This window comes from Hypanus sabinus, chromosome 23 (assembly GCF_030144855.1).
Source record: "Hypanus sabinus isolate sHypSab1 chromosome 23, sHypSab1.hap1, whole genome shotgun sequence".
NCBI lineage: Eukaryota > Metazoa > Chordata > Chondrichthyes > Myliobatiformes > Dasyatidae > Hypanus > Hypanus sabinus.
In genome coordinates this window covers 13,464,448-13,480,946 of record NC_082728.1, presented here as the reverse complement: position 1 = coordinate 13,480,946, position 16,499 = coordinate 13,464,448, and the positions used below count along the sequence as shown (strand labels likewise).

The following is a 16,499-nucleotide window of genomic DNA, read 5'->3' as shown; positions in this document are numbered from 1 at the left end:
AATCCCTTCCATCCCAAAGAGCTCATTCGGTCCATTGAACCCACGTGATCAATTAACCCACAAACCCATACAAAGTCTTTGCAATGTGGGAGGAAACCGGAGCAGCCGGAGGAAACTCTCTCCTGACAGTCAGCCAGCTACCTGAATCGTGCAACTTAGGGGCGACTACCTCCCTGTAGCTCCTATCTACTGCCTCATTCTTCCATACAAGTTCAAGGTCACTGAACGCAATCCTAATTCCCTTCATGTGAATGCCAGTGCAAACAAATAAAGATTAGCTTTATTTGTCAAGAGTACGGCGCATCGAAACGTCCTGTGAAATGTGTCAAATCAGGGAGAATTGTGCTGGGGGCAGCAGCCCACAAGTGTCGCTACACTTTCTGCGCCAACGTCACACGTGCACAGCTCCCTAATCCTCCAACTTTGTTCTTTGCAGAGGAGGAGATTTACCAAGATGCTGCCTGGATTAGAGTACATGACTTGTGATAGGTTAAGCGAGCTATGATATTTCTCTTTGGAGTGAACAGCCAGAGGCTTCTTCCTAGGAATATGTAATACCAGGGGGTATCATTTTAAGGTGACCAGAGGAAAATGTGTGGGGGGGGGGGTATCAAAGGTGAGTTTGATTTTTTTCCTTTAAACAGAGCAGTGGGTGCATGGAACACCCTGCCAGGCTGTGGTGATAGAGTCAGATACATTAGGGGCATTAAAAAAAATGGGCACACGGATGATAGAAAAATGTAGGAGGGAAGGGTTAGATTGATATTAGGGCACATTAACAGATCGGCACAACACTGTGATGTAGCGTTCCATGTTTGGAATGTCGGAGGAAACTAGAGCATCTGGAGGTAAAAGAGTTCTTTACGATTTCTAACCGAAAAAAAAAGCTAGGGGAAGTGATAGCTGCAATTCCTTATTTCACAAAACCTTGCACATTCTGACTGAATGTTATAGTATAAATTACAGCTTTTCTCAAAGGAGAATCAAATCTGGATCAAAAGTAATGAAAAGCAACAAAAATAAAGTTGTACAAATTGTCTATGAGTTTAGCAGGTTGCCGGATGGAATCACATTCTTCACATGCAAAGGCATTACAGCAATGGCACTTGGCCAATGCAAGTGCAGTGCATATTGGGTTCTTTTAGAGAGATTCTCCTCCTTGGAAAAGGTACTGAGTGTGATTTACCAGTATACAATGACACTTAAACTGTTGAAATACATATAAATCTTTAATCTATATAGTGTATAGATAGGGCAAGTGCAAGCAGGATTTCTCCGCTGTAGTTGGGCGTGACTGGAACCAGAGGTCATGGGTTAAGGGTGAAAGGTGAAATATTTAAGGGAAACATGAGGATGAACTTCACTCAAGAGTATGAAATGAGCTGCCAGGGCAAGTGGTAGATGCGAGTTCGATTTCAACCTTTAAGGGAAATGTGGACAAGTACATGGATGGGAGGGTATAGAGAGCCATAGTCCAGGTGCAGGTCAAGGGACTGGACAGAATAATAGTTTGTTACACACTTAGATGGGCCATAGGGTCTGTTCCTGTGCTGTAGTGTTCTAAGATTCTAAATTTTAACTTAAACATTTAAACCAATTTTTCTTTGCTAATTCTTTTTGCATTTTATGGCTCAAACACCCCCAAAAATTTAGATTGACAGGAGAACAATCTCTACTGATCATTTGGTGAAAAACAAATTGTGCCTTTCACACATTCATCCAACCCAAGGCACTGCATTCAATGACTACAAAGGTCTGCTCCAGAATAAATGGTCCAGACTTGCAGGAAATAATATTCTCGTGGGCCCCACCTGCTCTCTTCCTACCGCTGCCATCGGGAAGGAGGTACAAGAACCCCGAGTCACAAACCGCCAGGTTAGGGCACCAGGTAGCGTCGCGGTTACCGTGATGATATTACAGCTCAGGGCGTTCTGGAGTTCAGAGTTCAATTCCAGTGCCACCCATAAGGAAATTTGTATGTTCTCCCCACCAACTGTGTGTGTTTCCTCCGCGTGCTCCAGTTTCCTCCCATAGTCCAAAGCCATACCAGTTGGTAGGTTAATTGGTCATTATAAATTGTCGTGTGATTAGGCTACAATTGATAAGTGGATCACTGAACAGCACAGCTTGCTGGCCAGAAGAGACTGCTCTGTGCTGTATCTCTATAACTAAATGACCTTTCAACCATCAGGCTCCTGAACCAGCTTGGAGAACCTCACCTACCTCAACACTGGACTGATTCCACAACCTATAGACTCACTATCAGTGACCAATGTTCTCAATAATATTTATTGATTATATTTTTGTATTTGCACATTTTGTCCTTGTTTGCACATTGTTTGTCTGTGTGTAGTTTATTCATTGACTCCACCATTTTGTTTTGTATTTACTGTGAACACCCACAAGAAAATAAATCTCTGAGTGGTTGGATATATAACTTGGATATATATACAGATACAAGTATATAGTACTTGGAACTTCAATAATGCATTTTTAGAGTTTGAATGCTAGTTAAAGGTGGACTAAATCAGCTGTAAATTCAGAGATGACTTTCTTATATAAAAATATGATTTATAGTAACCAATCATGACCTCTTTAATAACTGCAAACATTTTTGATTTTGAACTCCAGACAGAGTTAAGGGCTAGCTGTCTAGAACAGAAACACTGCCAGTCCTGTAGTTATTCATCATCAATTGCCATGTTGTATGACATGGGTGATCGTGGTCTTGCCCATGATTGGTCTTAGCAAACTTTTCTATAGACGTAGTTTGCCAGTGCATTCTTCTGGGCAGTGTCTTTACAAGAGGGGTGACCCCAGCCATTATCAATGCTCTTCAGAGATTGTCTGCCTGGCGTCAGTGGTCGCAGAACCAGGAATTGTGATGTGCACCGGCTGCTCTTACGACCATCTACCACCTACTCCCATGGCTACTCCCATGACCCGATTCAGGGGCTAAGCAGGTACTACACCTTGCCCAAGGGCGACCTGCAGGCTAGCGGAGGGAAGGAGTGTGTTACACCTCCTTAGGCAGGGACATATATCCACCCTGCCACCTTTGGTCATTTTAACATAATAGTTATTAACTTTGTAGCTATCTGTAAACAAATTAAGACAACTTACACTGGGCTTGTTCATTAGCGCCATCTCAGTCGGTTGATAAACACTGTTGCGAAGCTGTCCATTGTAACCAGAGTAGCCGCTATAAGGAGACTTGGACTTGTTTGCTGGGAAAGTAAAGAGAAATTTATGTTATCTTGAGAAAATAACAAGTAGCTTGACTTCCAAACTCACTGGGCTCTCAGCAAAACTATCCCTGGAGTAATTTCTCCACAACTTTTCCACAAAGTTTAATTCCAGATGTGTGCCGAGTTCAGCTGGGGTCAGAGGTGATGGGGAACTGGCTTCTGTGCGTTCGAGGGGGAGAAAACTGGCTTGGGTTCCGTTCCAGATGGCTAATCAGCAATTAATTCAAATTTTTTTTTTTAAATCTGTAGAGCTAGGAGTTCTTCACAAAAAACAAAAGATGTTGGAAAATCTCAGCAGGTTGGGCATCATTGATGGATGGAAACAGTTCAGGTGTTAGACCCTTTATTAGGTTTGCTGAAGTTGGTGGTACATGGTTCGGCCAGGCAGCCAGAGCTCAGAAATAACCAGAGAATTGCAAATTCAAGACTTCTGTGTGGAAGCTGGGAAGTGCTGAATGATAGACATTGCTGTCTATATCATGGCTTTCTGTCACTGCGAGAAAAATGGGATAACCCCATTTTTGTTGGGATTCTCCTTCAACAGGTTCCATGGTTTTTTTTTCGCTGCAAGGCTCTCTGTGGGAAGACGAATCGTAGGGTCGTATACTACATACATATGCTGAATCTTTGAATTCCAGAAGGGAATTATCAAGCTGAATTACAATGCAAAGTGGAAGATTAGTCCTTTAATGATTTTACACCAGTAAAATGTTCTGTTGTTTGTATTTAGACTTTTTCTCCCAATTGATTTTTAGTAGTCTTTCAGTAATATCAAAAGGCAGAGAGATTTAAAACCCCAAAGTATCTCACAGCCAGCAAAGCTCCAGCGGTACAGGTCTGATAAGATTGCAGCAGGTTGCCCTAACATTTGGGATGAGCAGGGAGAAGGAAGCGAGAAAGGGTTCTCAGTATGCAGATACACTTGGGCCTCCCTCCGATGATTGTCACCTCGTGCTGGAGAGACTTTTGAATTCCTGAGACCCTGAGAGTGATGATGTCTGAAGTTTAACCATTTGGTGCTCAGCTCCTGATCGGGGTCACCCACGACGTTAAAGGTCAAGGGAAGATCCCAGAGAAAGAACGATCCACCAGCGGAGCTGGCGGAAGAGGCTGTGAAGGGTCCCTAGGCCTGTCACTGCCAGATCTATCAAGATCTATCAGATCTATCAAGGACTGTGCAGTGGCTGCCCATTCATCCTGCCTCCCCACGTTAAACAATGCCATGCACTGACATTCTCCATTATGGAAATCCAGCCTAACACCCAGGATTATGTTCCATGCCTGAATGTGGACCTCAGATCAGCCTCTACAACAACCTGCGGGCCCACCACTGGACAGCCCCTTAGAACATGGCACTACCCTTGGACCAGTGAACGGTCAGGTCCAACCAGCTGGGGACTGTCAGTACAGAGGCACCCATGTTCAGCCACGTCCGGGCTCTGGCACCATCTAGCACAATGGCTTTCAGGAGAACCTGCCACTCTGGGAAAGGTTCCAGACAAAGAACCATCCGATCAAGACGTCCACAATGGAGATGGTGCGGAGAATTAGCTGTAGAACACAGTCACCACACGAATCAGCTTACAAAGCTCCGAACTGAGAACGACCAACAGCCAGCCCTCTTGTACACATTTAGTGCCAATCATTAAAGGCGTTGTTTCTCCTCCTCTCCCCCCCCCCCCCCCATCGATTACATTTCTTTCTCAGCCCTGAGCAACATGGGGCGTGGACCCTCCCCGTGTAACAGTGAAGTGGGCAACCTCCTGGTGAGCTATGAATCCAACACGTTGGTGAGGCAGGAGTCACACTGATCAGATCATATGTCCTTTTTCAGCTTTAATTGTCACATGTGCATCCAAACATACAATTAAACATGTTGTTTTTTTGCGTCAACGACCAATACAGATCAGGGATGTGCCGGGGACAGTTTGCAAGTGTCCCCATGCTTCTGGCACCAACGTAGCAGGCCCATTAACTCACTAACCCTAATCTGTAGTTCTTTTAGGAACGTGGCAGGAACTAGGAGCACCCAGAGGAAACCACAGGGACAACATACAAACTTCGTATAGGCAGCGGCGGGAATTGAACCCTGGTTGCTGGCACTACAATCACGTTCCACTTCACCACTACACTACTATGCTGTCCAAACCTCAATGGAAATCAACTTTTTTTTTTGGTTTAAACAATGCAAAAGCTCTCTGGCTACACAATCTCCGTCCCATTGAAATTTTAAATTCCAGATTAAAAATGCAGGGACTACACCTAATGTAGATAAATTAGTTAAGAGTAGAAGGTCATTCAAGCCCCTCTTGCCTGCTCTAACATTTGACAAGATCATAACCAACTCGTTCGTAAACTCGACAGTAACCCAGCAACCCTTTACTTATCAAATATGCAAATACTCTGAAAGATAGTTCCAAAGGCTCTTAGAGAAAACAGTTTCGATAATCTGTTTTACGCGGACAGCCCTCTATTTTTTTTTTAAAAAGGGACATACGCCCGACTCCCCGCCCAGTGCTAGATTCTGCCACACACACAAAAAACCGACTCCAAATCCACACTGCCAAATCCTTCACAACTCAGTGTTTCAGTCTGGTCCTCTCTCATACTAACATCTTCAACCGACACAAGCCTACCCTGTTCACCTTTCTCAGCAAGGCCAACTTAAAAGATTAGCATTATTTGTCACACGTACGTTGAAACATACAGCAAAATGTGTCATTTGCACCGACCGTGCAAGGATGCGTCAAGGGGGCCCACAAGTGTGGCCACACAACACGTACAACACGCTGGAGGAACTCAGCAGGTCGGGCAGCATCTGTGGAAACGAACAGTCAACTTTTCTGGCCGAGACCCTTCGTCAGGAATGAAGAAGGTGGGGGGAGGGTGGGTAGGAGAAGGCTGGTGGGTGCCAGGTGAAAAACCAATCAGGGGAAAGATCAAGGGGTGGGGGAGGGGAGGCAGGGAGGGGATAGGCCGGAAAGATGAAGGAGGAATGTAAGGGGAAAGCACTGTGGGTAGTAGAAGACGACAGAATCATGAGAGGTGATAGGCAGCTGGAGGAGGAGGCAGAGTGAAATTGGGATGGGGGAGGGGAGAGGGAGGGAATTACCAGAAGTTGGAAAATTCAATGTTCATGCCAAAGAGTGACCACGCTTGCAGTGCCAAGCTAGCACGCCTACAACTTACCAACAAATGTCTTTGAAATGTGTGGGGGGGGGGGGACCCGGAGAAAACCCAGGGAGAATAGACAGACTCCTTACAGACAGCTGCAGCAATTGAACTCTTATAATTGTTCCTGCACACTACTGTAGCACCCTTTGCCAGTACAAGCATGGCAAACCTCCAAAATGTTTCCAATGCATTAAAATCCTTAAAAAGGGAGACTAACAAAGTAAACACTACCCCAGATAACATCTAATGTCCTCTGTAATGAAATTAATTCTCTTGCCTAGTCCAGCTTTAGACCCCTGAACGGAATAATTAAGTCCCGTGGTGGGACCTCCCCACCAGGGAGTAACTGGGTATTTTTGGTATCAGTAACTCAAGCCTGAGAGATGTCTGCTCCTTGAACCTGGTCCCCAGCCCCCATCGAGAGCCCAAGAAGCGTGAGAGATTGAAAACAGATGTCAGGTCCTCTGCAGTTGGCCCACCCTTCAAGTCTTCTGCTCCAGTCTCCGCTAGTTTTGCCCAGTCTCACTGTTAAAATGGATGAATTTTCAGCACTGAGCGACTGCCCAACCACACAAACTCAAAGTCCTATTCTTGGCCGTTTTGATTAGTTTTCCCTCGTTCACATTAGGTAAACCTGCTTCCCCACACTGTTCAGTCCGAGGAAGGGGAGGGAGGACATGGTGACTGCGAGGAAGTAGTCAGGTGAAACTCTGACATCCCCCTCGCCACCCACACACCTCCTCACCCACTCTCAGCTATCAACTGCCAGCTTATACTCCTTCCCTTCCCACCACCTTCTTACTCTGGCTTCATTCCCCTTCCTTTCCAGTCGCGATGAAGGGTCGGCCTGAAACATTGGCTTTTTAACTCCTCTCCATCGATTTTGCCTGACTGGCTGAGTTCCTCCAGCATGTTTGTGCACGTTTCTCTGGATTTCCAGCACCTGCAGAAACTCTTGGGCAAGGTGAAACTGTTTGCTTTCACAACACCTTGATTTAGGAGGGATTGAACCATCACTCCAGGCATTGAACCAGATGTTCTGCTTTATTTAACAGCCAAAACCAGTCCCACTCAACCATTTCTGACAGGAGACTCCAAGTCGTGGCCATCAAGTCCTTGCTGATATGACGCAAACACCGCATTTCACTGTACATTTTGATGCACACGTGACAAATGAAGCCACTCTTTAAATATGCTTAGAGGCAAATGAACAAAACATTATAATTATTTTTAATGTCATGGGGAAAAAATGGCCATGATTGGTTTACAGTCATTTACTTTAATGGGTCAGATTTGCACCAACCAATATGTCTAGGGGGCCACACCCACACACCAATCTCACATCGGCCACAGCCATACGTTGCGCTGGCCGTAAGCTGAGAACCATTTCTGACAATGGAGGAAGTTCAAAGGTAACAGTGCAACTAAAACAACTTAAAAAAAACGAAATAGAAACTTCTGCAACACAGCTTTCTATTTTTCAATGCCAGTTAGATATCTCACCGCTGGACTCATCACCCCCAACCAGTACTGCCCCTTTTAAATGATCGTAGAATTTATTCAAAAGTCAAGAGAAAGAAGATGGATAAGGCATTGGCCTCCTAAAGCAGGGATCATGGGTTCAATTCCCATCTGGGATGATGTTAAATTTTCATTTTTATCTGGCTAATTTTTGTGGGCAGCTTGGTAGACTAGCTGTTAGCTTAACACTGTTGAGCCGGTGACCCAGGCTCAATTCTCAGTGCTGTCTGTAAGGAGTTTATACATTCTCCCCGTGATTCAGTGGGTTTCTACTGGTTGCTCGGGTTTCCTCCCATAGTCCATGACGTGCCAGTCAGTAGGTTAATTAGTCACGTGGGTGTAATTGGGTGTCACTGGACTGTTGGGCTGGAAGGGCCTGTTACAACGACGACTGAATTCATTAAAAGGAATGAGGAACGACGACTGCCCATCGATCAGCAACACATACAAACTGCTGGAGGAACGCATCAGGTCAGGCGGCATCGACGGAAATGAATACAGTCAACATTTTGGGCTGAGACCCTTCAGGACTGGAAAGGAAGGGTGAAGACGTTAGAATAAAGGGGTGGGGTGGGGGAAGGAGGACAAGCTAGAAGGGGATGGGTGAGGCTGGTAAAGATAAAGGGCTGGAGGAGAAAAGGCCACAGGAGAAAGGGAAGGAGGGACACCACGGGGACGTTGATAGGCAGGTGAGAAGTGGCAAGAGGTCAGAGTGGGGAATAGAAGTTGAAGGAAGGAGAAAAGAACAAAAAGTTACTGGAAGGAGAAATTGATGTTCACGCCATCAGGTTGGAGGCTACCTACAGGGAGTATGATGTATTGCTCCTCCACCCTGCGCAAAGATGGAGGCCATGGACTGACACGCCAAAACAGAATTGGGGACAGGAATTAAAATGGTTGGCCACAAGGATGCTACACCTGAATAAAACTTCAGCAATTCAAAATAAAATGATTTGATACATTTTTATAGCAGAGGGAATTCAAACCCACTTAATTAATCAAAGAAAAAAAGAAGTTTCTCTTCACTTGTGGCAAATGTGAACAGTAATATACATGTTGATGTACTGCGATGATGAATCCAAAATCAGGTGGGAGGAGCTACACCTCATATTCCATCTGGGCAGCCTCCAACCTGATGGCATGAATTTCTCTAACTTCCAGTAACTTTTCCCCCTCCCCTGCTCTAACCTCTTCGCCTCATCTGCCTATCACCTCCCCCTGGTGCCCTTCCTCCTTCCCTTTCTTCTATGGCCCACTCTCCTCTTCTATTAGATTCCTACTTCAACCCTTAACCTCTTCCACCCATCACCTCATGCTTATTACTTCATCTCCCCCTCCCCACTTCACCTGGGGTCATTTATCACCTGACAAATCATACTCCTCCCCTCCCACATTTGTATTCTCTCTTCTGCTCCCCTTCATTTCCAGTCCTGATAAACCGTTGACTGTTCATTCTGCTCCATAAACGCTGCCCGACTAACGAAATTCCTCCAGCAGTTTGTGTGTTTCCAGATGTCCAGCATCTGCAGAATCTCTTGTCTTTATGATATACACTGTGGACACATTATTAGGTACATCTAATCATTAATGCAAATATCTGATTAGCCAATTTATGTGGCAGCAACTGAAGTATCCAGTCGTGGTCAAGGGGTTCAGTTGGTTGTTCGACCAAACACCAGATTGGGGAAGAAATGTGATCAATGTTACTTTGAAATGATTACTGGTGCCAGTTGGGGTGGTTTGAGTATCTCAGAAACTGCTGATCCCCTGCGATTTTCACACACCAACAGTCTCTGGAGTTAACAGAGAATGGTATGAAAAACAAAAAACATCCAGAGAGCTGCAGTTCTGTGAGTGAAAACACCTCAGGAGAATGATCAGACTGTCTGGAAGGTGACAGCAACTCAAATCACCACCTGTTACAACAGTGGTGTGCAGAAGGGCATCTCTGTGAACGCATAAAACGTTGAACCTTGAAGTGGATGGACTACAGAAGAGTTCCACAGCTGTGGCCACTTTATTGGGTGCACTCCTGTACCTAATAAAGTGTACTTGCTGAAACCCACTTTCAAAATTTCTAATTCTAAGCATCATCTTCATTTGTCACCTGTACATTGAAACATCTACTACCACTGTATCAATATATTTCAGTATTACCTGCCATTGGAAACGTGCTACCACATGTACCAGGACAAGTTTCTACAAAATCATGTTACCAAAGTACTCAAAAAGAAATGACCTAACCTGCGTTGGGTTCATCCATCGAGAAGGCCTTGTTTTCTATGTACATGTGCTGGGCTTGCTGCTCTTTCAAGATGGTCTCATAGCCTACGCCTCTTGTAGGATAGACCTCTTCGACATAATTCTGCTCCATGCTAGCCTTCGTCAGGTGGCAGATCTCGGGGATGATGTAAAGAAAGACAAACACCCAGGCATTGGCAACCAAAGCGATGGAGATGGTCGGGTCTTTCCAGCGCCGGCTTCCCACTTTCTCGTTCCCGTAAACGTACATCACAATCCAGGCAATCCAAATGGCGATGGAGAAACTAATCGTGACCAGGATAAAAATGCCGTGTTTCTTCCAGTGTTTGAAATGACCACATTGAGAGGCCATAGCCAGGCCAAATGTGACCACCATTAGGCACATGATATAAATTAAAGCCATGACAAAGTCCATTTCAGCAATATTGCAAGGGTCTCCAAGTGGCACAGGGTGGGTACTGTTGTTTCGTACAATGGTAATTATTAACCACTCAGTGTTAATTATCACTTCCACAAGGGCAAGAGAAAGAGCCAAGAGAAAGACATACCACGCTTTGGGACCGTCGTTTTTCCTGACGAGGAAATTAAGTCTGAAAGCATGTGCCAACAAGCATGAAAAACAGATGCCGAAGAGCACCCCAAATAGGAACCTTCTGGACGCGCAGGTTGCAAAGTCCTCGCTGACGATGAAATCAAAATCCAGGCAGAAGAGCCCAAAGGTGCCAAAAGTGAAAAAAAGCTGGACGCCCACAGCACTCTTCTTCTTGCCATCTTGAATGAAGGGTATGCTCGCTACCAAAACGAGTGCCAGCACGAAGCAACTCAGAATGCCGGCGCTGGCTACCGCCTGCAGCACGATCCCCCAGACAGCCGACAGGTCACAGAGGTTGAAGTAAAGGGGGTCGAGGGTGGCGGGGCAACCCGCTGGCACTGCGGCGGCAACCGTCACTGGAAGAAGAGCAACCACCAAAGCACACAGTGGCGAGATCAGCATCGTCTCCAGCTTGGGCTGTTGTTCGACCAGAGCTCAGGACTTGTCTCGTACCTGGAAAAGTGAAGAACACAGACCGTCAGCTATCAAACTATGCTGAACTCAGCTAGTGGGTACTCATCGATATAATTCTACAGCAACGAGAAGCGAAAATGGATATCTGCACTCAGTGCCACAATAAGCACTTGGTCAACTTCAAAATTAAGCATATAATTTCTAATTCAGGATAACAAATTCATCACTAAGAATATTCTTAAAAACAATAATTTGCCATGTAAGATTTTTTTTAAATAAAAGCACGTTGCCAAGAACTCCATTCAAGCAGTTTCAAGAACATGTGAACCCAATTAAGTTATTAAATAAGACTGCTAGCCTTTCATTTTTTTTTAAAAAAAAGAACTTTATATATTCCCCTGGTATATTACTTCCCACCATCACCTCTTGCCAACTTCCCCCAAGAATGCTCAGTCATTTCTAATGCAAAATCAAATGCCCCACCATTGTATGGGTACCAACCACATCAAGTGGCCAGAGTAGATCAAATATTAATCTGAGGGAAGAAATGGACATTTGTCAGACTGGAAAAGATGGCGGGGGGGGGGGGGATAGAAATAGGATGGTGTACTAGCTAGAAGCCGATAGTGAAGACAGGTGAGGGGGACAGGTGGGGATGAAGTGAGAAGCTGAGAGGTGATGGGTAGAAAAGTGAAGGGCTGAGGAAGGAATCTGCTAGGAGAGGAGAGTGGGCCATGGGAGAAAGGGAGAGAGGCACTAGAGTGAAGTGAAAAGAGACCCTGTACATCAGGAGTTCTCAACCTGGGGTCCATGGCATTAAAAAAAAAGGTTTGGATCTTTTAGATCGACTGCTCATTCCTTTTCAGAGAAACTGCCTAGCCTGCTGAGTTCCTCCAGCATTTTGTTGTTCTGGATTGTCAGCATCTGCAGAATCTTCTGTTAATCTGAGGTTGTAGACGCATTCAAGCTGCAAGAGTATTGACAAAGTAAATATTATTAGATTTCTATAATTTACCAACATTACTTCACAAATAGAAAATACTTAAATAAAATATAAAGTGTAAAGTAAAGTGTACCCTGAAAACCCTGCTGCCATTCTCCAGTTAGTTTCTGTGAGGAGACACTGCCCTTTCATAAATTACAGTAAATTCCAGTTAATTAGGCTGTTGGTTAATCCGGGCAGCCCCTTATTTGGGACAAATCTTAAAGAGTAACTAGTTGAAAAAACAGCCAGGATTCCCTTCTTTTAGTCGGGACATCATGTCGCTTAATTGGGACAGAAGACTGTTGCTGAACAGTTTCCAACTAGCGTCAGACACATGCACTTGCTTGGCCAATTAGACACTAAACTGTGGTTACAAAGAAGAGAGAGATGAAGTGTTGCAGACCAAATGTCGACTATACTCTTTTCCATAAATGCTGCCTGACCTGCAGGGTTACTCCAATGGGGTGGTGGGAGTGGTGGTGGGGTGTGTGCGCGCGCGTGTATTACTTGTGCTTAGAGAATTGTTTTGAAATAACGTTAGTTTCGTGTGTTTGTGTTTAGAGATTTTTTTTGTCACTGACAGTTGGCGAGAAATAAGCAGAAAGACAATTCAGAACTGTTTTGCTCACTGCGATTTCAAGATGCCAGACCTGGGACTGCAATCGAGATGATTTCACTGCTTCAACAAGTTAGGAACTAGAAAGAATTTGAAGGTATTGACAATCGTCTTGAATGTTAGAATGAAAATGAAAGATTTTGGAGGTTGCAATTGCTGTATATTGTATGAAGGCAGCACATTATCTACGATAGGTGTCTGCAATTTTGTTTTGGATGATTTTATTTAAGAGTCAGTCAAGAGAACACGATAGGGCAATTCCTCCATCAGTAACTATAGGGGACTAATACACTGTTTTATATTCTCTCTGGTAGTGCTGATTTTTTTTCTGACCTGATCTGTACACTCAGTCCTCACTTAATGCTGAGGATGCATTCCTCAGAGGTGGAGCCTTAATTAAACCAGTTCTGCACGGGTCTATTATAACATTACGCAAATGGATATGTGCGCCAGATTTTTTTTAAAAATTCAAACCCGAGATATGTGATGTATTATTTTAGGTATTACACAGCAATTTGTGGAGTTACCAACTGTTACTAACCTAACCTGTACATCAGTGGAGCAGGAACACATCGCGGCAGCGGCAGAGGGAAGCGGGTGGTGGTTCTGATCATCATTATTTTAGCGCTGCGTGTAGCACACCACTACATATACACCTTTTTAACTATTTCCATGAAACCTTGGCAAGTTGGGATAAACACTTATTTTGACCAAAATGTACTAGCCCCAATGTGTCCCAATTAACTGGAATCCACTGTATTTTCTATTTAAGTAAAACAATCATTAGAAGGAATTTAAAAAGTCATTGTAATTACACAGTGGGACAGGTTGTATCTGTGGATAAAGAATCAATTATTGTTTTAGGTAGAAGACTTTTCTTCAGAACTGATAAAGTTTTGATGACTCGTCTCCAACCTCAAATGTTACTGTCTACCTCTCCACAGATGCTGCCCGACCTTGCAACGTTTTTGTTATGAATTCTGATTTCTAACATCTGCAGTCCTTGATTTTTGTCTTAAGTATTTTGGAAAAACAAAAATTGAGAAATGAATGTGTTTTATATTTACAGACTGGACTAATGAGATTTGTCAGATTTTATGGTCAACTTAAGACCATAAGTTTCTAACTTATAAGGGTGTTGTTTGTAACCCTAATTATCCAACAAGTGAAGTAATTTCTCTCCCAAGTGGCCAGCTGCAACCTCAGAGGCACAAACTTTTGCCCTGTCAGACTGGTTCAAAATACATATTGCTGAGTCAATGTTTGTTGAGGAAAACAGGTTTTTAAAAAAATTACTTAAGAGATACAGGACAATAACAGGACCTTCTGCCCCGATGAGCCTATGCTGCCCAATTAATCTACTAAATTATCTTGTTGGAACGCGGGAGGAAACCCACATGGTAACAGGGAGAACATACAAACTCCTTACAGACAGCGGCAGGAATTGAACCCAGGTCACTGGTGCTGTAGTATCATTAAGCTGTACTAACGTGTCGTCTCTGTAGATTTTGTCCCACACTGAGAAAGTGGGGGTGTAGAGCTGACTATCTACATTATATCATGAAGTAGTCAAATAGGAAATGATAGAACGGTAAGTCACAATCATCTGTTTCACAGTATTGCACAGGTCAAGGTCAAACCCATTCAACATTGAAGGAGGCTATTCGGCCCATCACAGGTGTGCTAACTACATTTTCTTGCTCTATCCCCCTCAAGCTTATAAACTTACCCTGCACAGCCAGCTCCTCAGAATCAGATTTAATATCACTGACATATGGTGTGAAACTTCTTGTTTTGTGGCAGCAGTACAGAGCAATAGATAGAAAAACTAAATTACAATAACAAATTAAATTAAACAAGTAATACAAAAAGAGCAGTGAGGTAGTGTTCATTGTACATTCAGAAATCTGATGGCAGGGGGAAGAAGCTGTTCCTAAAAAATTAGGTTTGTGCCTTCAGACTCCTGTACCTCCTTCCTGATGGCAGTAATGAGAACTCATGTCCTGGGTGATGGGGTTCCTTTTAATAAATGTATTCACAAATGTCTTGCATCTAAAACTTCTAATTTTATTTTTGCAAGACAGAAGTTAAAAGTGTTTTTTTTTTAAAATATTCAGAAATCTGCAAAGTAAACCCTGATGCTGTGGCAATTGGCTTAATGAATAATGTTAGTTCCACAGAAGTATGCCTCAGCTAGATATACACTCAGTGGCCACTTTATTAGGTACCCCTGCTCATCAAGGCAAATATCAAATCACCCAATCATACAGCAGCAGCTCAATGCATATAAGTATGCAGATGTGGTCAAGAGCAGCGTGGAATGAACATTGGTGCCAGATGGGGTGGTTTGAGTATCTCAGAAACTGCTGATTTCTTGGGATTTTCATGCACAAGTGTTTAAGAGTTTACAAAGAATGGTGCAAAAATCAAAAGAAGAATCCAGTGAGCAGCTGTTCTGTGGATAAAAATGCCTTGTTAATAAGAGAGGTTAACAGAGAATGGCCAGACTGGTTCAAGCTGACGGGAAAGCATACTGAAATGGTACAAATGATTAAGTAGCCTTTGATTATAGATTTACACCTTTGTTACACTGATGGGTGTCCTAATGCAAAAATCTGTTGAATTCCACTGATAAACATTTTGTTCTTCAGCTACTAATTAATCATAGAAACTTAATGTGTTACTAACTGGTTACACAGAAGGCTGCACTTTTATCTACCCCATCTACAGCAGTTTTTTTGTGTCTCTGATAAAACTTGACAGTGTCAAATATCATCAATAAGTGAAAGATGGTTAAGTGAAAAGTTTATTTGCCCAAAATTGGCAAGTAGGAATACAACTAACTTAGATTCAGACTGAGAGGTATATTTCCAAGGGACCACCTGACACTATTTGGAAATCATTATGATTTATGTGGTATTTGTTGCATGTGTAAGCAATATGAACAGGCCAGGCTTAGCTGTGCTAATTAAGTCGGACAATTTGTTCAGAGTCCAGTACAAGAGGCGACAGATTACTATTCACTCAGAAGGAACTTACTGCCTTTACACCACTGGCATTTGAGGCAGCAGTGAAGGTCCTCCATCCCTGTTTGTCCGTAAAGAAGATTGCTGTTTCTGTTACAATTTATTTTTAAACCTGTCCCGATTGCTAGCCCTGAGCTGAACACCCAAACCTGGAGGACTGATGGCCACTTGGTCTGGCCTCTACCCTTGGATCTGTTTTGTTTAGGTGACCCTACCAAGCACCAAAGCACAACACTCTGACTCCAGCCAAGCTACCTCCCTGGGTCATTGAGGCACACAAGCCTCCAAACCCTACAAGGTTGTTGTCCTCTTGGAGGATTTACTCAGAAGATGCCTCTTTAAACAATCACCCAGGACCCTTATGACGGAGGGGTCAGCAGTGGAAAGGGTGCGCAGTTGCAAGTTCATGGGTATCAGCATCTCTATCCTGAACACACTGATGCAATTACACAGGAGGCATGCCAGTGGCTACATTTCATTAGGAGTTTGAGGAGATTTGGCTTGTTACCAAAGACTAGCAAACTTCTACAGATACAGGCGGCATTCTAACTGGCTGCATCACCATCTGCTATGGAGGGACAAATGCACGGGATCAGAAAAGGAGATCAGTAAACTCAGCCACCATCATCATGGGCACTCCCCAGCATCGAGAACATCTTCA

The 16,499-nt window shown here is 43.8% G+C and overlaps 1 protein-coding gene across 6 annotated transcripts in view; it reads right to left on the bottom strand.

Annotated features, from left to right (window-relative positions):
- Nucleotides 1-16,499, bottom strand: part of gprc5c (G protein-coupled receptor, class C, group 5, member C) — a 31,415-nt gene that overhangs the window by 11,427 nt on the left and 3,489 nt on the right. For 4 of the 6 annotated variants that reach the window (XM_059948407.1, XM_059948409.1, XM_059948404.1 and 1 more), the window contains exons 2-3: nt 10,188-11,250; nt 3,124-3,227 (exon numbers count right to left, since the gene is read on the bottom strand). In XM_059948407.1, coding sequence (XP_059804390.1) covers nt 3,124-3,227; nt 10,188-11,199 — 1,116 coding nt within the window. In that variant the 5' untranslated portion in view covers nt 11,200-11,250. Of the gene's footprint in view, nt 1-3,123; nt 3,228-10,187; nt 11,251-12,012; nt 12,179-16,499 lie in introns of all 6 variants that reach the window. The other 2 variants (XM_059948408.1, XM_059948406.1) reach the window with 1 other exon arrangement.